The 27,582-nt window shown below is 38.3% G+C and overlaps 1 protein-coding gene across 3 annotated transcripts in view; it reads right to left on the bottom strand.

Annotated features, from left to right (window-relative positions):
* Window positions 1-15,253: 15,253 nt before the first annotated feature.
* Window positions 15,254-27,582, bottom strand: part of SYNPO2 (synaptopodin 2) — a 210,692-nt gene continuing 198,363 nt past the window's right edge. For all 3 annotated transcript variants that reach the window (XM_012507802.2, XM_012507804.2, XM_003271313.2), the window contains one exon: window positions 15,254-19,114. In XM_012507802.2, the coding sequence (XP_012363256.2) occupies window positions 18,581-19,114 (534 nt within the window). In that variant the 3' untranslated portion in view covers window positions 15,254-18,580. The remainder of the gene's footprint in view (window positions 19,115-27,582) is intronic.

Raw genomic sequence — 27,582 nt, forward strand, 5'->3', positions numbered from 1 at the left:
TGTCAAATGGTACAAAAGCTCCTGTGCCACTTCCAAAGTGCTTTGTAAGTTTCTTCTGTAGGAACTAAATATTGGGCTGCCTCTAGGTTAAGTCCTGCCTCCCTTTTCAGGTCTCAGCTCAAACGTAACTTTCTCTGTAAAGGACTGGGTGCCCCTGGGATGTGTACTACATTCAGCAAATATCACAGTTTATTTTGCTATTTAATTTACTTTTTTTGTCTCCTTCGCTACTCGGAAGCTCTACGAAGGCAGAGAGTTGTAGTTCCCATGTCTATCCCAGTGCCTGCTTCATTATACAGTCAATCCATCATTTCTGACGTGATAACTGTGGATTAAGTGGGTTTCTGCAGGTGATTGCCCCCAGGCAAGAGAGCTAAATAGCTATCAAAATTCCCCTGGGACAAGTCGATGCAGAGCAATGTATATTTAGGCAGAAGCAGACTTTATTATATTTTTGCTGTCTACTTGGAGCCCAGTACATAATGTGGTTCTGTGATGGCATTGATGTTAAGAAAAGTGATCTTTCAGCCACAGAATCGGCATTTATTAAAGCCAGTGCTTAGTAAGTTCAGTCATATAATGTGTGGAGAGCTATGTTTGCTGCCTGTTGGTTTTATATATGAATGAGAAGTGTCTAATAACTGTCCTGGCACCACATCATTAATTTTTTGTGGTACACAGATTAAACGGCCAGGCTCTGGAGTCAGACTGCCTGGATTTGAATCCTGAATCTTCCACTTATTAATACAAATGTGAGCTCTTGGGCAGGTAAGGTGACAATTCTGTACCTTACTTTCCTTATCTGTAAAATGGAGTTTACAGTAGTAACTTCCTTATAGAATGACTGTGGGGATTAAAGAATTTAATATGTAAGAAAAGTCTGACAAATGGCAGGCACTCCCAATAATTAACTATTATTATTGCCATCTAGTGGTTCTTTTACTGTAGCAGTGGCTTTCCACAATTAAAGCTTAAAATGTCCATACTTAATTTATTAAGTCCCTCCTAAATGTATTTCTTACCTTGGTCATTCTCATCTCAGTAAAAAGTATGCCATCCATCTAATGGTTCAGATTATAAAAATCTAAACATCAACGGTAACATCTCCGTTTCTTCCACAGCCCACACCAGATACATTTCCAAGGCCTGCTAAGTCTAGCTCTTAAATTTGATTAAAATCTGTGTTTGTTCCATCTCTGATTACTCCACATTAACCACTGTTTGCCTGGACTTCTGCAGGAGCTTCCTAACTGGTCTTTCTGCTTTTGCCTTTGACCTTCTTTAATTCATTGCCCCAATTTTTAAATGCATAGATCAAAGCAGTTTACTTCCAGCTAGGAAGCCTCTGACATCCCAGTGCTTTTAAGACAAAATTCAAATTGCTTATAACCTACAAAGCATGCCAAGCCACTCAAGAACTATGGGTTTGCCTACTTCTCAAACCTTTTGTTGCCAAATTTTTCACCGTCAACTGCTAGGGCCATAGCCACGTGAGCCTTTCTGTTTCTTGTCTACAGCAAACCCTTTCTTGTCGACAAGACTTGCTGTTCTCTCTGCCTGAAACACTCTTACTCAACTCCTTACATGGCTGAGCATATTAGCCTTGAGATCTTAGTTAAAATATTAAGTGCTTGGAGAAGGGTTTCTTTCCCATTGCTGTTTCTAAGATGGCCTTTCTTATTTACTCTCTCTTTTATCCACTGCTCATTACTTTCCTGGAACTTATTATTTATGTGTGATTTTTATTATCTGTATATCTTGCTAGAAGCACCTCCATGAGGGCAGAAACTTTATCTACCTTTTCACCACTGTTACCCTTTTGACTAACAGAGTACCTGGCACAAAATGTAAACATAATAAATATTTGTTGGAAGAACTAAAAGACCGAATGAACTCTATTTGACAAAATTGATTTGGAGATCAAGAAACCGTAGCACTCTCAGTTTATTCATCTATTCGACAAGCATTTATTATGGACCTCCTATAAGTCATTCATGTATTCTTTAGGTGTTGAAAAATAAAAGGTGAGCAAGTCGTCATCTCTAACATTGACTAGAAATGAAGTGTTATGGAAATGCAGAGGAGGGAGTGACTAACTGCTTAAAGAATGAAATACTTTAATGAGTGATATTTGAGTTGCTTCTTTTTAAATTAATTCTATTTATTTATTTATTTATTTATTTATTTTTGAGACAGAATCTCGCTCTGTCACCCAGGCTGGAGTGCAGTGGCGTAATCTTGGCTCACTACAACCTCTGCCACCTGGGTTTGAGCAATTCTCGTGCCTCAGCCTCTTGAGTAGCTGGGATCACAGGTGCGCATCACCATGCCCAACCAATGTTTGTATTTTTGTTAGAGGCAGGGCTTCACCCTGTTGGCCAAGCTGGTCTTGAACTCCTGGCTTCATGTGATCCACCTGCCTCAGGCTCCCAAAGGGCTGGGATTACAGGTGTCAGCCACTGCACCTGGCCCGTGAATTGCTTCTTGACGGATGAAGAGGGTCACAGGCTGGGAAAAGAGAAGAATACTTTAGACAGAGAGAAGAGCATGCTCAAACATATAAAGAAGGAAATATAAACAGTAGGGTTGGGGAAATATACTGGCTGGTTGGAGTAGTGGTTCAAAGGGGAGCTGGGAAGATAGATAGACTTGTGCTTGATAAGGCAGTACTGGGCTTTTCAGGAGGGAAAAGGAAACAATTTTGAGAGTTTAAGTAGTTCGACGTTAACAGATCTAAGTTTCAGAAATATAATTATTACAGAAAAAAGAATAAAATTGGAGGCAGGGAGACATAGATGGGCTATTTTTATTTTTAAATTTTAAAAATATATTTAGAAGATACAAATGTCATTTTGTTACACGGATATATTACATAGCAATGAGATCGGGGCTTAACCCTCACCAAAATAGTGTACATTGTATCCAGTAAGTAATTTTTTTTCATCCCTCACCCCTCTCACACCCTCCCACCCTTCTGTCTCCAATGTCTATTATTCCACTCTTTATGTCCACGTGTACCTATTAGTTAGCTCCCACTTGGGAGTGAGAACATGCAGTATTTGGCTTTCTGTTTCTGAGTTATTTCACTTAAGAGAATGGCCTCCAGTTCCAACCATTTACTGCAAAAGACAAAATTTCAGCCTTTTTTAATGGCTGAGTAGTATTCATACACACACACACACACACACACACACACATATTTGTATATGTATTTCACATTTTCTTTATCTAATCATCTGTCGATGGACACTTAGGTTGATTCCTTATCTTTGCTCTTATGAATAGTGCCGTGATAAACATACAGGTGCAGGTATCTTTTTGATATAATGATTTCTTTTCTTTTGAGTATATACCCCAGTAGTGGTATTGCTTGGTAGACTGAATGTTAGACCTATTTTTAGTTCTGGGAGAAATCTCCATGCTATTTTCCATAGACATTGTATTAATTTATATTCCCACCAACAGTGTATAAGCATTCCCTTTTCTCCACATCCTCACCAACATCTGTTGTTTTTTGACTTTCTAATAATAGCCATTCTGACTGATATAAGAGCTCATTGTGGTTTTAATTTGCATTTCTCTGATGATTAGTTACGTGGAGCATTTTTTGATATGCTTCATGGACATTTGTATGTCTTCTTTTGAAAAATGTCTGCTGATGTCCTTTCTCCACTTTTCGATGAGGTTATTTGTTTTGTTGTTGTTTGAGTTCCTTATAGATTCTGGATAGTAGTCCTTCCTTTGTCAGATGAATAGTTTGCAAATATTTTCTCCCATTCTACATGTTGTCTTTTAACTCTGTTGATTATTTCTTTTGCTGTGCAGAAGTGTTTTAGTTTAATAGATCTCATTTGTCTAATTTTTTGTTTTGTTGCATTTGCTTTCGAGGTCTTAGTCATGAATTATTTACCTGGGCCAATGTCCGGAAGAGTTTTTCCTACACTTTCTTCAGTACTTTGAAGTTTCAGGTCTTATATTCAAGTCTTTAGTCCATCTTGAGTTAATTTTTGTATATAATGAGAGACAGGGGTCCAGATGCCATTGTAATAGCTCAAGTGACAGATGATGAGGGCCTAGAGTTGAGTAGTAGTACAAGGAGTAGAGAAAAGTATTTCTGCACTCCATTGGGAGACCTTGGGTATTTGGTTCTAGCTAGATCTCCATTTCCTTTCTGTAAAATGAGTTTTGACTAGATAATGTCTGTGATTGCTTTCAGCCTGATGATCTCTTACGTGCCTTAGAATTTTTCTTTTGCTATAAATGTATCTGTCTAGTTTCCCAGACATGGGAAGATATGTCATCTACATCTTTCTACCACGTATATATAGACAAACATATATAGGCTATGGAACAGAAAGGTTCAGATTCAAATCCCATATGTACTAATTTCTAGTGGTATGACCCTGTCACTTATTTATGCATTCTGTGCCCCAGTTGCTTCATCTGTAAAATGGGGATAGCAGTACCAGCCTCAAAAAGCTAAAGAGACTAAATGAGACAACAGAGCTAAATTATTTAGTATAGGGTTTGTTACATTGTGGGTGTCTATAAAGGTATCTATCATCACTATCCTCATCACTATCATTGTTATTATCATCATCTCATCATCATCATTGTTATCATTATCATCATCATAATCATCATCACTCTTTCTACCTAGGAGAGTGCTTAACACCTACTTAATGCATTCCTGATGAGTGATAGGATGAATGCAGTAAAAGAGAATAATAATTCAGGTAAATTGTGCCAAATAAATCTCTACTTAAGCTTTTCTTTCGATTATTTGAATATTATTTTTGTTAATTATGTGAAAATATATAAGCAACAGCTAAGTCTCCAGTGTAAATCTTCACCTTGCCATATTTAGGAAGCTTCATTTGGAATGACATACGTGACGAAATTAGAGTAGATCGTAAGAACATGTGGAAGAATTGCCTGGGTTTTATGACACATTTTCCAATTATTTCTGTTTGTTTTTGGAAATCCATAATGATTAAATTCTTGTAAATTTTTTTGTCATAGATTTTCACACATAATTAATTGAAAGATTTTTATATAATTCTTGGGCTTTTACTATTTGTGTGGGTATAAGAGATTGGCAATTCTCAGATTACAGAGTTGCTTTTGTTAGAATGAGTTACTATTGTAGTCAACTCTGGCTTTTTCTGTTTTACTCTTTTAGAAGCACACGTTATTATACGTCTTGCATTACTATGTTCTCCTTCATTTTATGTTTCTCCATTTTGAGAGAATTTCAGAGCGATGATAATAATATAGTGCCACCTAAAATTATCCCCTCAATTGACAGTTACCTCACCTCTGTCTGTACAACAGGAAAGGAGGAGGGATGTTAACATAGGCTACGTCTGGAACAAGATTGGTTCAGGTCTATACATAAGTACCTTAAAAGCTTAAGATGGACTCTATAGTACAGCAACAGCAATGTTTGAAAATGGCATTGTGCCAAAGGTAGGATAATATTTCCATCTTAAATCTAGCAGAGGTGAGTGAAAAAAGCTCTGCAATTAATTCTTTGAAGAAAGAACTCTACATTGAAAGGAAAGAGAACCTGTTCTCATTCTGCCTTTTAAAATTCCTCCTGAATTTCATTACATGGTCTATTGTTTTTGTAGTCTGTGAGTTTGGAGGCCTTACCAACGATATTCCTGTTTTAGTTCTAATCTTTAAAAAATAATTTTGATATCTAAGCATTTTTGTGGCATATTTAATTTTAAATATTTTTGAATCAAGATTCAAGATATTAAGCAACGTCTTGGATTATCCTGCAGCAAAAGGAACTAATCATTCCTTTTTTTTGAGACTACATGACTTGATCTGCCAAATGAAAATTTTAAAAAATGCTTATTCTGTCAACTGGAAAATAAATGTTCCAAAGACTGTAACTACATCTCTGGCACATATTGATGGCCTGGAGGAAGGTCGGGTCATCCTAGTGCTCACTAAGCCATCACTGTCTTCCCAGAAACTAAGGAAGCATGCTGCTGGAGGTCACCCAGCACCACGGTCTATTCTCTATTCTGTTGAAAGAATTTTAAAGAGGTGGCAGCTAGCAGCGGTAGTGTGAGTTTGAGATGGGGAGTATGATGAAATAATAGGAAGAATCACAGTGTCAGAGAGTGCTGGGCAGTAATGGGGAGGGAAGGAATGCTTTTGGAATATTCTGGTGTTGACTGATTTACTACAGAGTCTTCTTATGCCTGCCTTTCCATGTGGAAAGATTGGACAGCCTGTGTGTTCTGCCTTCCTCTTGTCCTGCCCTTTCAAATCTATCTCCCTCAGTGCTGCCAGAATGAACTTCCTGCAACACAGGCTTGATCATGCCAACTTCTTGTTTAAAATCCTTTAATGGCCCCATGGTTGCTCTATAGCAGGAAAAGGCAAACTATAGCCAATGAGCCAAATTTGGTCAAACACTATTTTGTATGGATAGCAAATTACAAATGGTTTTTACATTTTTAAGTGGTTAGAAAAAAAAAACAAGTATTCTATTCCATGACTTGTGCAAATTATATATAATTCCACTTTCAATGTCTGTAAATAAAGTTTTATTGAGCCATGATCATTCACTTTTATATGGGACATGGTTGCTTTGCACTATAAAGGCAGAGTTGAATTCAGACTCAAGTGTTCCTTAAGCCTAAAGTGTTTACAATCTGGCCCTTTGCAGAAAAAATTTACTCTGCCCTATGGGGAAAAAAATCCACTGCTGTTGGTGGGACTGTAAACTAGTTCAACCATTGTGGAAGTTAGTGTGGCGATTCCTCAGGGATCTAGAACTAGAAATACCATTTGACCCAGCCATCCCATTATTGGGTATATACCCAAAGGACTATAAATCATGCTGCTATAAAGACACATGCACACGTATGTTTATTGCGGCACTATTCACAATAGCAAAGACTTGGAACCAACCCAAATGTCCAACAACGATAGACTGGATTAAGAAAATGTGGCACATATACACCATGGAATACTATGCAGCCATAAAAAAATGATGAGTTCATGTCCTTTGTAGGGACATGGATGAAACTGGAAATCATCATTCTCAGTAAACTATTGCAAGGACAAAAAACCAAACACTGCATGTTCTCACTCATACGTGGGAATTGAACAATGAGAACACATGGACACAGGAAGGGGAACATCACACTCCGGGGACTGTTGTGGGGTGGGGGAGGGGGGAGGGACAGCATTAGGAGATATGCCTAATGCTAAATGACGAGTTAGTGGGTGCAGCACACCAACATGGCACATGTATACATAAGTAACAAACCTGCACATTGTGCACATGTACCCTAAAACTTAAAGTATAATAATAATAAAATAAAAAAAAATCCACTGCTTTCTGATTCTCACTTTATTATTCAAGATTAACACAGAGCTGCCTGGAATTTTCCAGCACTGTGCTCTTCCCTCTGTCTGGAATGGCCTGCCTGTAGGCTATTCTCACCTCCACCAGTTACTACTCCTCAGCCTCTAAGACTCTGCCATAAATCCCTCCAGGAATCTGCTGTGAGAATCCTTCCACTCCTCATGCACCAATCTTTCCACGTTAAAGTTTGGATTTTTTCTTTTTTTCTTGCTGTGTTCTCATAATACTCTGTGCATAATCCCATCATTGTTCTTGTCTCTTTACATTGTACCCTGCCTAGAACTGTCAGCTCCGTGGGGACAGAGGTCACATTTTATTCACTAGTGTACTCCTAACATTAAACATTGCATAAGCCAAGTAGGTAAATAATTGATGACTAACCTCAAAGATTCTTTGCTTGGCCAAACTTTAGTCAGGCTTCTGAGTCTTCTGCTAAGTCCATTTGTATACTTCCTTGTAAAATCCAGTTTTAGCAAAGAATCCTGCTAAGTTAGTTTAGTAAGAACTCATATCCTCGATATCTGGTCATACTTGGTATGAGCAGGTTCTTTATCTTCCATCATCCCCAAGGTGATGTCTGATCAAGAATCCCACTTAGTTGGTTTAGCCAGCATCCTCTTACTGCCCCTTGGCTATAGATTCCCACTTGCCTATGTTGTATTCATGGTTGAACCCATTCTCTCTCCCCACTGCAATGGTCCCTATACCTATTGCAATGGTCCTGAGTTGCTTTAATGAATATCATGAAATAATTTTTTCTTTAACAGTTATTGTGCTGTGACTCAGACAGGATTAGACTCATCATTGGACCCCCAGGCCTCTCACCTAGGACACTGAATGTGTGCCTTTCCTTTATCTTCACTCTTGACTGAGTGATTGAGGATTCACTGGTGACTCAGACTTCTGAACCATTGTTCCAGACAAACATTCCTTGAAGCTGGCAAGGACAGATGTTGATTCTAAAGGTATAAGTATGCTTTCTGGGGCTGGGTTCAAGTCCCCAGGCTTCCTTTGAAAGGTACCTCCTGGGCTGGAAGCTCTTCTTCCTGCCTCCTTTTTGGGAGTGGGAATTATTCCCCAATTCCCTGGGCTAGAAATCTCTTCTTCCTGACTTTCTTTTCCTGAGTGGGGATGGTTCCCTGACTGTGAGCTGGAAGTCCTTTTCCTAGCTCTGTAACACCTCTCTATTCTGTTTCCTCTGTTCTTTGTATTGGGTCTCATGGGAACTTCTCTGTCACCTGAAATCCCTCTTCTTGAACCTCTGCTGACAATCTGCTCTGCCAGCTCTGTCTACTCCTGCCAGCCCCTTTCCCTTCCCACTCCAGCTCCTTGGTCACTGGAACTTTAGGCACCCTACCCTCCACTGGGGACTCACAAGGGATTCAGAGTTCCCTCAAAAGCAAGTACTTGAGGTTGAAAAGAGAATTTAAAAAGGAACTATTCAGAAATTGGGAAAATGAAAAATAATTAAATCCTTCTCCACAAATATTGGTAAAAACTTTAGCCCTTATTGAGTAGGTAAGCTTGACTTCTGCCATTTTTGTCAGAAATACAATTTGGTTAAAAATATAGAGATAAACCAGTGAGTTTGTATTACTTCGTTTTACTGCTTCATGACTAAAATTTTTACATTTTTAAATTGATACATAATAATTGTACATATTTATGGAGTGCATGAGATATTTTGATACACACTGACAATGTGTAATGATCAACTCAGAGTAATTAGGACATCCATCACCTCATTTAGTATTTTTTTGTGTTAAGAACATTCTAGATATTCTCTTCCATTTTGAAGTATGCAATAAATTATTAATACCTGTATTCACCCTACTATGGTATTGAACACTAGAATTTATTCCTTCTATCTAACTGTATTTTTGTACTCATTAACCACATGCTTTGTACACTTCTTCCCCTTTTCCTTTCCAACTTCTGGTAATCACCATTTTATTCCCTACCTCCAAGAGATCAACTTCTTTTTTAGCTCCTACATATACATGAGAACATGCGAAGTTTTTCTTTCTGTGCCTGGCTTATTTCATTTAACATAATATCTTGTAGGCTTATCCATGTTGCTACAACTGAAAGGATTATTTTTAACAGCTGAATATTAGTACTACATTGTGTGTATATACTGCATTGTCTTTATTTAGTCATCCTTTGATGAAAACTTAGGTTAATGTCATTTCTTGGCTGCTGTAAATAATGCTGCAATGAACATGGGAGTACAGTTAGCTCTTCTGTATACTGATTTCCTTTCTTTTGGCTACAGACCCAGCAGTGGGATTGGCTGGATCATATGGTAGTTTCAGTTTTCATTTTATGAGTAAACTCCATACTGTTTTTCATACTGACTGTACTAACTTACATTCCGACCAATAGTGTATAAGTATTCCCTTTTCTCTGTATTCTCATCGCCATCTGTTATTTATTCCGTGACTAAAAGTTTTAAAATAAAATTCCATAAGATCTGGTTGCATCTGTCTGTATGTTTATGTATGTGTACATGTATATATCTAGGTTTGTATGATAGGTCTACATGGTATTTTTCTACATTCAATGGCATTACAAAACTAAAATACCCAGATTGGCTTAGGAGTAAATGAGCACTCAAACAAATTAAGTATTCATAAAACTCTCAGAAAAATAGAAACTTACCCAAATGGTTTTTTGAATTCATACAAATTGCTTAATTGCCTAAATGAAAAAAAATTAACGGAGTTGCAAAAGAATTGTGAAAATCGTATCTTGTTTAGTCAAAGCTGACTGAGATTGGATGGATTTGTTATAAAGTTTTATTAAATATTAGTTTTAGTAGTACATCTGTGCAAAAGTAGAATTTGGTATTCTCTGTTAAAAAGTCGAGGGCAGAAACAGAAACAATTAATGTTATTATATCTGCTGACCACTCATGCTGATGAAATTTCATGTTTCCCTTTGTCAGAGAAATTAAAAATCATCATGAGCTTTACCTGGTGAACTTTACATATACTGACAAAAACTCCAATTTTCTTGGATTAAAACAAAATCTTGCCATTGATAACCTCAAATGATAATAACTTGGAGAAAATGTTAAATTGGGGTAACATTCTCTTCAGTCATAACTGAAGAGAAATTTTTTACAGTGAACGCAATACACGTTTTATTGAAATATTTGTGAAATAAATATCAATCTTTTCATGTTAGTAAAAACATTTGTTTTATACTTATGGCTAAAATTCAGTCTTCCTCAGAACTCCTCACTGTACCCCACACCTTTTTTTAATTCTGGAATGACCATTTTTAATTTTTTTTAAAGTTTTTTTAATGATGCATGATAGATGCAAATAGTTTTGGGGTACATGTGATAATATATTCAAATAATTTGTAAAGATCAAATCAGTGTACTTTGCATATTCATCACCTTAAATATTTGTCATTTCTTTTTGCTAGAAACATTCAAATTATTCTCTCTAGCTATTTTAAAATGTACAATAGATTATTGTAAATATAGCCACCCTATTGATCTAACACTACATCTTATTTCTTTTATCTAACTGTATATTCGTGTTAGTTATTTTTAAATGTGTTTTGTTTTAAGAATAATTCTTAAACTGTTCCACTGCTTTGATTTGGAAGTTTGTCCCCTCCAAAATTCATGTGAAACTTAATCCCCAATGTAACAATATTAAGAGGTAGAGCCTTTAGGAAGTGATTAGCCTTAGGCAGTGATGAGGGTTCACCCTCATTGATGGGATTTGTGTTTTATAAGAAGGCTTGAGGAGGGGAATTCAACTCTTCCATTCCTTCTGCCATGTGTGGATGCAGCTAGAGGTGCCATATTGGAAGCAGAGTGCAGCTCTTGTGAGATACCAAGTTTCCTAGTGCCTTGATCTTGGACCCCAACTCCAGAACTCAGAAAACATATTTCTGTTCTTCATAGATAATCCAGTCTCAGGTATTCTGTTATAGCAGCAGGAACAGACTAAAACAATTCTATAGCAGGGTAATGATAAAATAGAAACATGTTACAAATTCATATAAGACTTATTTTTGAGAAAAAATATTTATTCATACTGTAAAAAGTGAAAGCTAAATGTATTGTTTGTTTGCAACCTTCTTGGGCAAAGTATAAAATCTGTTCCTATCTCTGTTTTTTTCCTACATGATAGCATTTTAGAACTTAAACAGTTCATTCTTATTCATTTCTCAGTCTTCCTTTGTATACAAAATGAGAAATTCAGATACACTGCTTATTCAAATGTATTGTAGAAGAACCAGTTGAGTTTCATTCGAAATATGAAAATTTTAAACATCACAACCAGAGAACACTGCTGGACATGAAATTTCCACCACTCTTTTTTGTGATTTTCTTTATCAAGTTCATGCTGAACGTGGGGTTTAGCTTAGCTGGGCATTGAGTTTTGGTGGTTTTATCACAAAATTAGGATTCTTTTTCCTTTCATCAGCATTTTATTAAGCATCAACTTCAATAAATCATAGGCATTTTGTATTGCTACTAATCATAGCCATAGTTACTGTAGATAAAACCAGAGAGAGAGAACATTTGAATTCAAGGATAAAGAGGCATCTAATTGCCATAAAGCTCCAAATAACAAAAAGTTATGGAAAAAATATACCCCTTTTATTTATTTTTAAACTATTATTCTTCTCTGTCCTACATACTGGTCTGGCAGAAAGCTGTGGTATGAATGATATATAGATCAACAAGAAAAACTACCAAGTCAACCTCTTAAAATGAGGCTAGTCCTGACAGGTCGAGGATCAGCTCTGGGTGCTGCAAAGCTTCTGCAGAATCCTGTGATTTGGTTTTCTACGTTGTTTCAACAACAATTGCTTCAACCAAGTGGGGGCAGGGGCAGTACCAAGGATGGCCCTTTACTTCCTGACACATGCACTCTGCATTGAAGAACTATCCCTGAAGAATACACTTATAGCTCAACTATCCAAATCGATATTTTTTTCTAGAAAAGGTGATGCTGAGAAAAGGCTAAGCAGGTTTGCTAGAACACTGTGATAGATTAACTGTAGAATTCTTCCTGTAGGATTGGGGATATAATGGGCTTCACTAACCTTCCCTAGGCAGTGAAACTTCCCCCAAATCTGATGGACCTAGAGTCAGAGAAGTCTGCTTTTGTACCTGCTGGGCCCCAAAGTTGGGCATTTTTCTCTGTGTTCCCTCTCTTTTGAAAATGTAAAATAAAACCAAAAATAGACAACTTTTTCTTCAGCCATTCCAGCATAGAGAACAAAACCTTATGGAAACAGGAATGTCAATTGTGTAATCATTGTTCTAATTAGGTAAATAGAAGTCCTTATGTATGTGTTATAAGAATTTCCCTCACAACATCCTTTATGACTTAAGTTCAATGACAGTTTGCGTTTGGTAGTAAAGGATTTTCTCCATGGCCTGAATTAAGACCATTAGAAAGCACCAGGCCATGGGAGCAGTGACCATCTGCTGACTGTTCTCGTGGATCTTGTGTCCAGGGACATGGGGCGACGTGCCTCATATGTCGTGTTAGACGGTGGAACGGATGTGTTTGGCGCTGCATGGGATCTGGTGCCCCTCTTCTCCTGGATTCGCATCCCCACCCAGGGCCCACTTTTACTAAGTATTCTGCCCTAGCTTGGTTCAAGGAGGTCATCCAACTGGCTTTATCAAGTGGAATTGGGATATATTTGGCATACTTTTGCCTAACAACATGGAAAAGGGTTTTCTTTTCCCTGCAAGCTACATCCTACTGCTTTGAACTTCCAAGTATGTCTAGTCACCTTTTAAAATGTAAACATTTTCAGAAAAATGAGGATTGCTTCCCTTGTATGCGCTTTTTATCTTGACTACTTGAATTGCAAGGGATTTTTATATATTCATATGTTCCAAAGTCAGCAACTCTCCTGTTGGTTCATTATTGAATGTGCTGTAAATTACGTCTTTTGCAATTAAAATGAGGTTTGCCCACATCCAAAAAAAAAGAAAAGGCTAAGCAGGAAATCCTATCTCCACCTCTAGATGTTCATAGTACTATAGAGAAGCCTCTTCAGGGGGAATTTAGCTTAAAATAAGATTGTGCCTTTCCTTACATATAACCTATTATACTTTGTTTGGTAATTTAGAGCAAACCTCATGCTTATTCAAATGATCATGATGAGACAATACTGCCTTATTTTATAAAGCCTCTTCAGACCCTCAGTAAGACAAATAAATTGTGAAATTTTGAGGAGTCAGTGAAACTTTTTCCTCTTGGAGAGTGGTGGGAGTAAAGTTTATGGAGAAGGGGGACAGAAAAGTCAAGGAGAAGAAAAGTACAATATAGCAAATCTTTGCTACAACTTTAGAGAGAAAAAGTGTATCAGAGCAAGATACATTGGAGGCATTTCCTCCTTAAATGCCCTTCATAAAATTACTTGATTTTTACTGGGGGAGGGAGGAAATTGCCAGATCCTTTCTAAAAATATAAACTGTCATGTTTTATAGGGCTATAAAAAATGAAATGCCCCTTCCTGGTAAGTACTGTTCTGTTAAATTTGAGAAGTCACAGATTTTGTGATTTTCCAAAATTGCAGAGAAGGAGCATTTTGTGCTAAATGCTTCTGTTATTATGTGGACTAGGGAAACACTGACTAATCTTGAGGTATTTCTGTTGCTGTCTTCCTGGGAGACAAGCCAGGGAATTGAACTCTCCTTGCCTCAGGCTGCCTGTTTGCTCTGTATGAAGATGACACCACCTACCTCTCAGTATGTTTTGAAGTTTATTGTTTACTAAGCAGTAGGATCCCTTAGAAAAAACAGGCTCTTTATATAGCATTAGCATCTTAAGGTAGTCTAGTACTCTTAAGTCATTTAAATCTTTAAAACACTCTTCGTTCTTTTGTTTGTTTGTTTGTTTTCAACAGTCTCACTCTACCACAGGCTGGAGGGCAGTGGTGCAATCTCGGTTCACTGCAACCTCCACCTTCCGGGTTCAAGTGATTCTTGTGCCTCAGCCTCCTGAATAGCTGGGATTACAGTTGCACACCACCATGCCTGGCTAATTTTTATGTTTTTAATAGAGAGGGGGTTTCACCATGTTGGCCAGGCTGGTCTTGAATTCCCGACCTCAAGTGATCCACCCACCTCAGCCTCCCAAAGTGCTGGAATTACAGGTGTGAGCCACGCACCCAGCCTCATTCTTAAAGTGAAGTTTTCAAGTACTAGTCTTTAAAAAAAATTTTTCATCGGAATGCCATTTTATTTTGAAATTACCAGGAAAGAAAAGTGTTTGAAAGGTGTGCTATATGATACCAATTGACCAGGGAGTTCACATTTCAGCTGATAGTTTTAATATTGTGTAGAGAGAGCCAAAGTCATTTTTTAAAAAGTTTTGCTTAAATATACCTTATTGTAATGAGGGCTTCAGTTTAACAAAGGTCAGTCTTGGACCAGTCAAAAGAGGACAAGTAATTGGAAGGACTGGATAGACAAACATGGCAGATTAGAGACAGAGCCCAGAGTGGTTGTAGGCATTCAACCAACATGCTGTCAAGTCATATTACCATTGGCTATGCTTGTGCTTAAGACTGATTTTCAATATACTACAAAGGAAAGAATTGGTTAAAAATAGCATTAAAATATGTTTGGGTCCTAAACTTCTTAACCTACACGTGAAATTAATTGTATTTTCAGGAATTTTTAAAAAATTTTTTTAAATGTTACAGTTAAAATGTTGCCCCATTTAGCATGAAATTATTTTGATGTGTATAGAAGCTATCACAGAAAATAAAAGGGAAAAATATGTAGTAGATAGGAGTAAATCTTTGTGGTAATGAGTAATTCAGAACAATTTTTATAAGAAAAAAATGAAAAGGCTCCTAAACTTGATTTTTCAAGTTACATTTATTACTAATATAATTTCAATTTTCCATATGCATCTTTCAAATACAGTCTTTTGTGATAAACAGAAGTGGAAATGTTAATCTATTTAACAGGAGAACACAATTTTTAAAAATAGAAAAGTGTGGACCGTGTAGATATTAGTACTTTGAATACAAATCTAATGTGAAAATCTACTTTCTCTTAAAAAAACAAATATTTCTGCAATTTCTCTCTAGTTGTAATAACTGCGCCTGTTTGATATAACTTTTTATCCAAAGTTTCAAGTCACTAATGCGTATATATACTTGAGCCCTAATAGGTTGGCCCTTCCCAATGTGTATAATTGTGCCAAAATATAAAAGAGACATATTCAGAGATAAATGCACAAGAATCCACGCATTTAAGAAACTCAAAATACAAGACAAATTTTAAATCATCTTAATGGATATTTCAAACACATGCATTGGTATAACATTTAAACCTAAGAAGGAAGAAAAGTGCCAAATTAGTGTCTCTATGACTGGCAAGCTCTCCTTTTAGGGAAGGCTTTTTAATTCACAGCAAAACTCAAACTCTTTCTACCTATGTGATTGCTACTAACAAACAAATGTTTTATAACAAATATGGTATGTATTTTCAAAGCAACGGCTCTTCTCTACACATGCTATTATTTTAGAACTTTTGTGAGAACAATAGTCATCTACATTTTCTCACCCATAGGAATCAAACTTCACTGTGGCAGGTGTCCTGTCTCAACCATTAGCTTCAATGTGAGCAATCTAACTTTATTCATTTTCAAGTATACTGGAGAAGAATACCCACAGTACACTTTAGGATGATTTAACAATGGCACTTTGATTTTCAGGTTCATATCTGCAAAGTATGACTTTTCAAATCACTGATTTCTGCTACAAATATAGAATGTTTTTTTCCTTGTGAGAAATGTGCAGCTTTCCCGCCATGTACTGTCTTTTTCTTAATGTCTAGAATAAATTCAGATAGCTTAATACATATGATAATATCGATCTAGTGCATGCAATGAGAGAGGTCTGTTTTATACTAACATGTAAGTTTAAAACGTCTCCTCTCTATTTTGAGTCTGCTGAAAATTTTAGTGAATAGTATCTATGTCAACTGATGGAAATAACTCCTTGCACTTATAAAAGAAAGCAATGAAGTAGAACATGGCCCTGGCAAGCCAAGTATTTTCTGCTAAGTCTCTCCTATCTTAAAACAGTCAAATCTAAAATGATTAAACCACTATAATAAATTTTGAACCAAGTAAGGCTTTTATGTGGAGGATTTCTGAGAATTTGCTAACTAATCTATATATCAGGAGTTATTTTTTAGGATTCTATAAAAACTCTTGGGAGTCAATAATTACATCTTACACCTTGATAATTTAAGATAATTTAACAATATAACCTTGGAAAGTATTTATAGTTTCTTTTCTCCATCACTGAACAATTTTATATCGGTTCTATCATCACTAATAGAACTTACTGTGATTTCTTTACTTTTTTTTTTAACTTTCAAGATAAGGCCTTGGTCACTTGCACCCTGGCATTATTTTTAATTTTTATTCTGTGAAATATACCATGATTATAAGAGGCCATCATAATGATACATTCAAGAGCTAAAAAGTAACACAAAGCAAAATTATCACCTTTAAAAAGCTAAGGAAATTTTGAATACTCAAGATCGTTTTTTACTTAAAAATATTCTGGATATTTGCTGATGATGTCAAATACTTTGAATTTTTTTGTATTTAACACTTTGTGGGTATGGCAATAAGGAGCAGATGCTTGATCTGATTATTTGATGGGCATGCTAACAAGGCATGTGTCATGGGATTGATGAAGCAGCTGTTTAACTTACTCAGAACATCCTAATGACAACTTTCTAAAGAAGCACCACTTGTTACATCGGCTTCTGTGGCATGTTTTCTATAACTGAATAAATTATCATGACCTACAATTGCATAATAGCAGACATATTTATGTACCACTTTCTTAAATCCATTAATCGTTTTAAATCTTCACATCTACCCTCACTCCATGTAACACGTAACACAAAGCCTGCCGCCTAACAATTCCTTTCATGACCTTTAATGATACATGTAGTGACACTAATTACCTAATCTACTCCTAAACGTAATCTGATATTTATATTATGAGCAATAAAAATAAACAATGCATCAGAGGGCATTCTACAAATGAGAGAAACTCAGAATATCAGAGTTGTTAAGGATCTAAAAGATTAGATAATCCAATCTTCTCATTTGACAAATGGGGACACCTGAACCCAGAGTCTATTCCTGTCACGGGCATATATCTAAATCTTTCTATTCTCCACACATCACATCATTCCTCAAAAGTCCTTCCAAAATGTATAATAATCTTATTCTCATGTGTTTATTTCTGGGAACTCCTACATTTTAATTCTTTTTTAAAAAATCTAAAATTTATTAGATTTTTTTTAAAAAATGTTGCAGAAAGGCCGGGTGCAGTGGCTCATGCCTGTAATCCCAGCACTTTGGGAGGCTGAGGTGGGCAGATCATGAGGTCAGGAGTTCAAGACCAGTCTGACCAACACGGTGAAACTTTGTGTCTACTAAAAATACAAAAATTAGCCAGGTGTGGTGGTGCATGCCTGTAATCCCAGCTACTCAGGAGGCTGAGGCAGGAGAATTGCTTGAACCCAGGAGGCGCAGGTTGCAGTGAGCCGAGATCACACTATCACACTCCAGCCTGGTTGGGACAGAGCAAGACTCCATCTCAAAAAAAAAAAAAAAAAAAAAGTTGCAGAGAAATACTTAACACTAAGGAAAATATTTTTATAAAATAATTGCTCACTGGCATGCCCCTATGAGAAATTTCTGCAATGTTATATTCCTCACTGTTGTAGGTAGTGATAATTAGCACACCATATTCCGTTAATTTCTTCCTGGACTAAGGTGCAATGAAGAAATACTTAGTTTTACTTTAATTGAGTAGAGTTTAGTTGCATAGACTACCTATAAATGGAATCAAAATTATGAATTACATATAAGTGCCAGCACATGAATGCAGATAGTGAAATTTTCTTCAAAGTAATGTTCTATGGATCAGCCAACAAGGAAGTATTCACACTCACTTGTGTGTGTGTGTGTGTATATTCACATACATATACTCACACACACACACACAGAAACACAAACTTAGATAAATGGCTTATGAGAACAAGCCAAGATCAAAAGTGAATCTAAATCTATTAGAAAAGTTTAAAACCCTACAAAGGAGCGTTTTTTAAAAAAACTACAGTTGGCACATGATCCATTCTTCTAACTTTCATGTTTGGCGTCTCCATCCCCTTGGGTGTGGGTTGTGGTTGTAATCAGCTACTGGAAGACAGTAATCAGACCTGGTTTCCATGGACATGATTTCGGAATCATTTCTTGAAGCCTGCCTATAATATGCATATGGCAACTGTGAACCATATTGGGAGTTGGTGGACATATTATTATTGACTGTGGCATTATACTCTTGCCTTCCACATGAGCCCATATAGGCTTTCTGGGTTTGAGGAATATAGGACAGTCTTTCATTCCAGTCCTCTGGAGGCCCTGGAAGCACCTTCCTCCGAGCTGCTGAGACCACATTTGCCACAATGGACTCCTGGATGTTTCTGGGTCTGAAAGCATCATCCACTAGACCGAGAGGAGATTTTGCTGCTGCTTCCCAAGGAGTTGGTCTCTTGTTTGCTTTCTCTAGTCCATCAGTTGGTTTACTAGAGTAACTATAAGTAGGCTGGTATACCCAAGGAGATGTAGAAATGGTGGGTGGGACTGATCTTCCGGGAAGAGAAAGGGAGCGCCCACTCTCCTAAAAACAATGAAAATATTAATGTATCTCATTCATTTTGGTTTGTGCTGATTGTTACTCCAAAGTATTCCTAGCACCATTACCAAGCACTGCAAAAAATAAAACAAAAATAAAAATAAATTAACCCCCCAGAATGCTTAGTCTTAAAGCCAGGACAGGCTGCCTGTCCCCACCTTTGCAAAAGTGGGCCAAGTGCAAATGGTGGGCTGCCACTTGATCCTACCTTTTGCACTTGGCCCTCTTAGTTGCTCCCCATCTGTGAATGCATAGCCCCAACTGCTGTCATCTTTCTTAGGCATAGTCACTAGGGGCAGGGCAGGGGCTCTGTCATCACTAGGAACCACCTTTCCTTCTCTCTGCCCTCCACATAGGCATATGTGAATTCACATCCCAACCTCATTCCTATCCTGCTTTCCTGGCACAAAATAAACGAAACCTATTGATAACCTCAGAAACAAGCTGTAAATTACTGAGCTTTTTACTCTTCCCAAGTGACTTTTAATCTGTTATCTAATTTTGGTCTAGTGAATGAATATAGCAAAAACAAACAAGATCTCCTTAGATGTAGTTAATATTACTGGTATGATTAGATGCCTGGCCCTTTTCCGCTCAAAATCTATTTATATGGTGAAGATCACACGGATTTATATTTCCTAAGTGGAGTGTATTGCCTTTGTCTCTGAGGGAATTACTCCTGCCTCTTGTTTAATTTGCATTTTGCTTCCTTTCATATGTATTACATTCCTATTTCTTTGAGAGTTTGTATCCCTGCAACATTCCTCTGTGTATACTTAATATTCAGCTTGACTAATAGCACATCAATATTATTAATTATTATTATTATATAGAGTTGGGGTCTCACTCTGTTGCCCAGGCTGGAGTGCAAAGCATGATCATGGCTCACTGCAGCCTCAAACTCCTGGGCTCAAGAAATCCTCCTGCCTCAGCCTCCCAAGTAATTGGGACTACAGGTGCACACCACTATGCCTGGCTAAATTTTTAAAAATCTCTTTTACAGACAGGATCTCCCTCTTGCCCAGGCTGGTGGTGTTAGACTCCTGGCCTCAAGCCATCCTCCCACCTCAGCCTCCCAAGTTGCTGGGCTTACAGACATGAGCCCCGGTGCCCGGCTACAGCAATATGATTTCATGAAAGCTCTTGTGTTCTCATTCTCTCCTTTTACTCCTCTGCATTGCTAGGAATGCTGATGGCTGGCTATCCACATTACATCTTCACACATTCCAATATGCATGAGGCTATGTGAGATAAGCTCTTGGCAAAAATGCAGAAAGGGTACACCTAGGGGACAGGAGTATCAACTTTGAAAGTATCAAAACATCCTGTTTCCTAACAAAAAACATTACCGTGCTTAAAAATGTGCTCTAATTTCATAAACAGTTTCAACAGCTTTTCTCTTAATCAAGTTCTTAACTTTAAAGTGAATATCAATACCTGGATTTAGGCAAAATATCTCAGATTCAAATGTTTCATTTTTTTTTTTTTTATTAGGCAGACAAAGAAGGTAGATGTTTCATTCCTGGTTTCTATCTGAAGAATAAGGGGGTCAATATAATAAATCTTGATTCTCTCATTTTAATCATTTAAATTTTACTTACAATGGTTGAATCTTAGCAAAAACTTGCTTTCACTAATCTTGTCTTAATTCAGAATCACTCATAATTCTCCTTGCTCTATATTTGGGTGAAGTGTGGGGAATCCTGACTTTTAGTCATCTTTAAGGCCTTAGTTTCTATTTCGCACTATGTATGTGTTCATTTCACAAACTCATTTAACATAAATTAACATATTGTACACCTGATATTTCCAGGTATTCTTCTATAAGCTGAAGACTTAAAGATGATAAAGTCCTTGCCCTCAATAAGCACAAAATCCAGTACTAGTTCTAGCCCCACAGTAGCTGAATTAAGTCAATTATAGAAGACCAGTTTGGGCCAGTGCAGTGGCTCACGCCTGTAATCCCAACAGTTGGGGAGGCTGAGGCAGATGGATCACTTGAGATCAGGAGTTCAAGACCAGCCTGGCCAACATGGTGAAACCCCGTCGCTACTAAAAATACAAAAGAATTCTCCAAGGCGTGATGGCATAGGCCTGTAATCCCTGCTACTCAGGAGGCTGAGGCACAAGAGTCACTTGAACCCAGGAGGCAGAAGTTGTAGTGAGCTGAGATCACACCACTGCACTCCAGCCTGGGTGACAGAGCAAGACTCTGTCTCAAAAAAATAAATAAATAAATAATAAGAAACAAGATCAGTTTAGAGAAGATAGAGAAGAGACTGTTTAACTGTCTTGACAGGAAAAAATAGGAAGTTTTCTAAACCGTGAGAAGTGGTAAGACTCAGTGTGATAAAGAGAAATGTAGCTGTCTCCTGTGGTGTGTGTCTGTATCTCACTTTTGTCCTTTCTATGGAAGAGTTAGAACAACACTGGTCTACAGAGGCCCTGGGAGAGTTTTCAGAGTCCCATGATTTTGCTTCGTGTGGTCTTTGACTATGGTAGAGGCAGGAGGCAGAGAAATTCTAGGCAGACAGAGGTGGATCCCTGGTGAAACCCCACCTCCAAGCCAGAATAGTCTGAAACTTACAGCCCCAAGTGAGAACTTCTATTCCTGTTTGCCCGTTCTCTCCTGATTGGTTCTTTGTGAATAGTGTCTTTTTACCAATTGAATGTTGTTTTTTCCAAAACTACCTGCGGCCCACCCCACCCACACCCTGTGCCTATTATAAAGACCCCAGACTCAGTCGGTAGAGGGAGAGATGGCTGGACCTTAGAGGAGACGGCCAGACTTCAGAGTGACAGCTGGACTTCGAGGGAGAGGGACAGACTACAGAAGAGATGACGTGACTTCAGGGGAAGACAACCTGCCCATCCCCTTCGCTCTCTAGCTCCTCTCTCCACTGAGAGCCATTTTCATAGCTTAATAAAATTCTCTGCCCTTCAATTGTCTGTGTGACCTCATTCTTCTTGGACGCCGGACAAGAGCTTGAGACCCACCGAGTGCAGGTACCCAGAAAGGCCATCACACCGGCCCTTTGCCCTCACTGATGAAGGGCAGCCACCCCACACAATGAGGCGAGGGACCGACTGAGCTGCTAACAAACCACCGTCTGTGGACGGCAGAACTAAGAGAGCACTGTAACGCGCCCTCTGGGGCTTTGGGGTCTCAAGCACCCCCACCTGGGCACCGCTGTGGGCCCCACATGAAGTTTGCTCCTGCCGGCGCCCGGAGTGGCCAGCCAGATCCCACACTCGTTCACTCATGTGCTCCTTCCCTCAAGGGGTTGAGCACAGTGGGCTGAGTAAACAGGGCACCCCTGTTGCAAGTCTGGCAAAGAGGCTAAAAAAAATCCTGCATCAATTAGATGTAGCACCTTGAGGGACTGCTTTAGTCAGTTATTTAGGTATTTTAAAAGATAGAAGGCTGAGGGGATGGCAATAGATAAAGGGAGCTGAGACTTTACAGAAATCTCGGTGAGGCCCCTGAACATATATACAGGTGTTTAATTTACTGGCTAATAACTGGAAAAAGAAATAATTATCAATATACTTGGGAGTATTAAGTACTATGTGAAAGCATACATTGCAGTGATAAGACATCCAAAACATTACATGAAAGAGAGGAATTATTTTTTGGTGTTTCTCTCATGCACTGAGTTTGAAAATATTCAGAAAAATTGAAACTTGACAGAATTTGGAAAGTTCAAAATATTGTTCAGTGATATCCTATTAACGAAGAGATGAATGTGCAGGGAGAAAACTAAAATATTGAGGTATGGTACTGAAAGAGTAAGCCAAGGCTTTCTGAAGGGAAATTAAAACCTAGGTTTGAAGCTGAAAGCAAAAATCTCACGCCAAACACGCATATGACAAATGTAACAGCAGTGTCGGTTGTGAGGAAAGAAGAGCGACCAGCTCAATGAGCAAAATGACCATGGCTCTTCTACATTTCCCCAGACTGACGAACATGCCTTCACATTCTTTCAAGTGCTAGTAGTAGAGGATAAAATGATAAACCATTTTAGGTTAGAGATCCAACTGGGATATAAATAAATCATTCCATAGGTACAATGTAGTTTCTATTTGTGTCCAAAATACTGCAAGCCTCTAGCCTCTACCAGCACCCATACTTCTAATTTTAATGTATTTCCCCAAAGCAATTTTCACAGTGTTTTTTGGTGCTGTTTCCTTCTGTCCATCACAGTTCCAAGGCTCAGGCTGTTCTCTGTTTGGCTGGCTGAATGAAGCCATGTGATATACCCTGAGCCAGAAATGACCAAAGGAATCTGAAAGTAACAGAGGTGTTTCTTTTGTTTTGGAGTTTGAATGTCTGACGCTGGAATCCTAGCATAGCATGGATTAGGTCCTCGGTTGTCACTTCCACCATGGGTTATATCATTATCAAGGGAATTTAATATTTTTATATGAGAGCACTTAACTGTAACCAAGATGTTAAATTAGCTTTACACATCAAATTGCTTCTTTCTGTCTCCCACTACCTTTTAAACTTTATTTAATAAAAAAAAAAGTTTTCCGCTGCCACTGGAAGAAAACTTAGCAGATCCTGGGACATTTTGCTTACTTTTAGGAAGAGTTCAATGGTTACCTTAAGTTACTCAAACCAGTTTTATTTTGAAACAGACGATTCCATCCCCTGAAATAACAAACTCCAATTTCAACTTTATTAAAGTTAAATCTCCTCTCCTTCCCCAGCTGGGGCCTGCTTCAGAAAGGCTGCCTTCCTTCAGGGAAGGAGTTTGGTTGACTTCTTCATTCTACTTCCACTTCTTCTCTCAGGTCGCTAACTCTGCCTTCTGGCCCCCTGGGGTTGGAGGAAAAAAGGAACAGAAAAAAAGAGGAGAAGGAAGTTTTTACTTGATTTGGCAATATCATATTCTGGCCTCTTACTCTTGGGGCCAGACAGACCCAGAGAGGGACATTTTTATGGGATATTGAAAGATTCCCATCACCGGGGACATCTTACCTCTTAGTCCTTGATTCATGCTAATTCTTCTCTGTTCTAGGGGGTGACTTTGGACTCATCCTATATGCTCCCTTAGGAAGCTGTCTACCTACAGTGTGTAGCTACTAGGATCCATCTGCCCCCTCGGAGAGGCCCCAGGTTGACCCCAGCCAGCTCTCTCTTGCTTCTAGCCTGGACTGGCCTGGTCCATGAGGAACACTCACATCATTTACCTGTGGGGATGCAGAAGAAAATTTCCTGGTTCTCTGCCAAAACAATTTGTCAGCCTGTCCCTTTCCCTCCAAATTTCCTGAGTGGCACTCAGACCCCACTCTGACCTCCTACCCGTCCTCATGCAAGTATCTCCCATGAAGTTCTCTAAGAAGACACTTTGAAACTCTTCTCGCACACAGCTTGAGGTAAAAAAGTGAAACCCCCTCCATGCCACCTACTCCAAACACACACATCTTCAGCGCTCTGGAATTCCTTCTCACAGAATCCTCTTTCCTTGCCATAATCAAACCCCTTTTAATCACTTGGACCTGGCTGAAGGCTTCAAGAATTGTGGAAGTCGTTTGCTACTATATTCTTTGTAAACTCTGTATTTGAATCTGGAATCTCACTTCAGTGGGGAGCATCTGTTCTATCTGGGGGCCTTGGGTAAAACTTCAACATCCTGTCATCTCATTTCCAGTACAGTACAAAGCTCCCTCTCTCCTATTTTTCTTTTTAAAGTAAAATATAAGCTAAAATTGGAAATATTTTTCTACAAACCAATTCCAAGAAATTTCTCTAATAACTTCGAATAAAGTTGAAAGCTTATACCTCACTGAGTCTTTTCTCTAGAGAAGAGGGGTTACTTGTTTCCAAAGCATCTTGGTCAATCCTTAGGCTCTAGATTTTGGGAACCTCTTTCTTACGTTGAATCAAACATTGCTTCCCATGGCTTTACCCCAGTGATTCTGCTAACATGGATTACATCTACTTGTATTTCTAAGCAGCCATTCCTTCATACATTCCCAGTTTCTTCCACCCTCCTTGAATATCTTTACTATCCTGTTGCTATCTGTTATTTTTCAAACTAAAGAGAAATAATATCTATGTCATTCATTCCCTCAAGTTCTCCACATCCTTCTTCCTCCAGTTTGTTGGGCAAGGCTAATGCAGGTATAATATCGTGATCTTCTTAAGTAGATGTGTGTACATAAACACAAGGCCACGTGCTGAGTGAAGACGTCATTCAAAATGACTGAGGGACCATCTGATCTGGCAGATGGTATAGTTAATACTGCATATGGAACATTCAGTCTGTGTGCATTTAGAGCATTCTGTTCTTTAATTATTCAACCCACAAGAGGACACGGCAATCTTTAGCTGGCCCAATATAACGCATGCAAGACTCCCACTGAACTCAGGAGTCATCTGGTGTTATATAGTCCCACAAAAGGGCTTAACACTAACGAGGCATTTTTCTACCTCTGCCTTTAAAAATAGCCAACATTAATAGATTGCTTATTGTGTGCCAGGCAGTGGGGGCTCATTTCTTTATGTGGAGTGTTTCATGTAATCGTCACAATCCCATGAAGTAGAGGCACTATTATTATCCCTATTTTTCCAGAGGATAGTGAGATTTGAAGAAGGTAAGTAATTTCCCCAAGGGTAGAAAGCTAGTAAGTGTTGGGGTGGAAAATTGAACCCAGGCAGGCAGTCTTATACCAGAGTTCCTAAATCTAATCGGAAAATACTTGCAACGATATTGTTTTGAGAGAATATCTTTTTTTTTTTTTTTTTGAGACAGAGTCTCACTCTTGTCACCCAGGCTGAAGTACAGTGGGGCAGTCTTGGCTCACTGCAACCTCTGCCTCCCGGGTTCAAGTGATTCTCCTGCCGCAGCCTCCTGAGTAGCTGGGATTGCAGGTGCCCACCACTACTGTTGGCTAATTTTTGTACTTTTAGTAGAGATGTGGTTTTGCCATGTTGGCCAGGCTGGCCTTGAACTCCTGACTTCAGGTGATCTGCCTGCCTCGACCTCCTAAAGTGCTGGGATTACAGGTGTGAGCCACTGCACCCAGCCTGAAAACATCTTTTTTTTTAAAAAAAAGATTCAAAACCATGCAAACTAAATGGAGTAAGATCTTAGAAATTTTGGAAAAGGTCATTTAAATTTTGATTAAATTTGGATTAATGAATACTGGCATCTTGGCATTTGTCACAAGAACAAGCAGGTGACCAGGCCGTAGGGAATATAGTGCATTGCATTTAGATGCACTTCTGCTGCACGCAGGTGAGATATCTGGGGCTCTGCTTGCAGGAGAAAAGCTCAGAGGAGCTGAGGGCCTTTCTCGGCTTAACATAAACCATCTTCTCATGTCAATTAAATGTTGGTTTATCCATACAGCTTGTTAATAAAACAGCTTAGTTAGCTTCCTTGTTAAACTGTCTAGTAACCAATTTAACTGGCAGAGAACACTTGACATGTAAAAAGAAAGTGTAATCTGAGGTTTACTAAGCACAAATTAGTGAATTTTAAAGCAATGTAAACAGTCCTAGAAGCCAAAGAAGATAAATCGGATGTATGTGTCATGAGTCAAAATTTAAACTATTTTATACCGTAAACCTTGAAAGCGATACAATTCTCTTGGCTGAAACCCTGCTTACACAAGCACTGTAGGGAAAGGGGCTTCAACTGATAAATATGATTTCAATTCCTTTGACTCTTTTCTCTCTTAAACACATGATCAGTAAATGTTCATCACAAACATATACTTTATCATACACAGATTCTGGGATGTCCAAGAAAAGCGAAGAGGAATAAAAAGTATTTCTTTTGCCTTTTTAATCATGGATTAGAATTTCTGAAAAGCAGAGGTCCTAAGAAGGGATACACAAATAGAAGAAACCACAGGTATTCTCCATTTTTTCCATTTGCTCAAGTTGAAATTTTGGGAATCAGTGTTGACTGCTCTCCATCTCACACTCCACACCTGATCTGTCAGCACTGACTTCAAAATACATCCACTATCTGACCAAGTCTTATCAACCTCCACTGGTAGCATCCTGGACTAAGCTACCAAAAATTCTCACCCGGATTATTGCTACTGTCTCCTAATTGATTTCCCTAGTTTCATTCTTGCTTCCTTTAGTTTATTCTTAATATGCTAGCCAAAACTACCCAGTTAAAACTCAAGTCAGATTATGTTATTCAGTCCACTGATTAAAAACTTCCCATGGCTTTTCATTTCAAAAAAGGAAAAACCAAAGTCCTTTCATTGACCTACAAGACCCCACAAAATCTGCCAACTAGCTCCTTGCATTATCTGACTTCATCTTCTTCATGTTCCCTTCCTCTCCCTTTCCTCCAGCCACACTGGCCTTGAACCTTGAACACACCAGGTACACTCATGCCTCAGGATTTTTGTACTTGCCAATTCTCTGGATTTTTGTACTTGCTCACCCCAGGTACCAGCATGACTCCTATCTTGTTTTCTTC

Source organism: Nomascus leucogenys, chromosome 7b (genome assembly GCF_006542625.1).
Source record: "Nomascus leucogenys isolate Asia chromosome 7b, Asia_NLE_v1, whole genome shotgun sequence".
Classification (NCBI taxonomy): Eukaryota; Metazoa; Chordata; class Mammalia; order Primates; family Hylobatidae; genus Nomascus; species Nomascus leucogenys.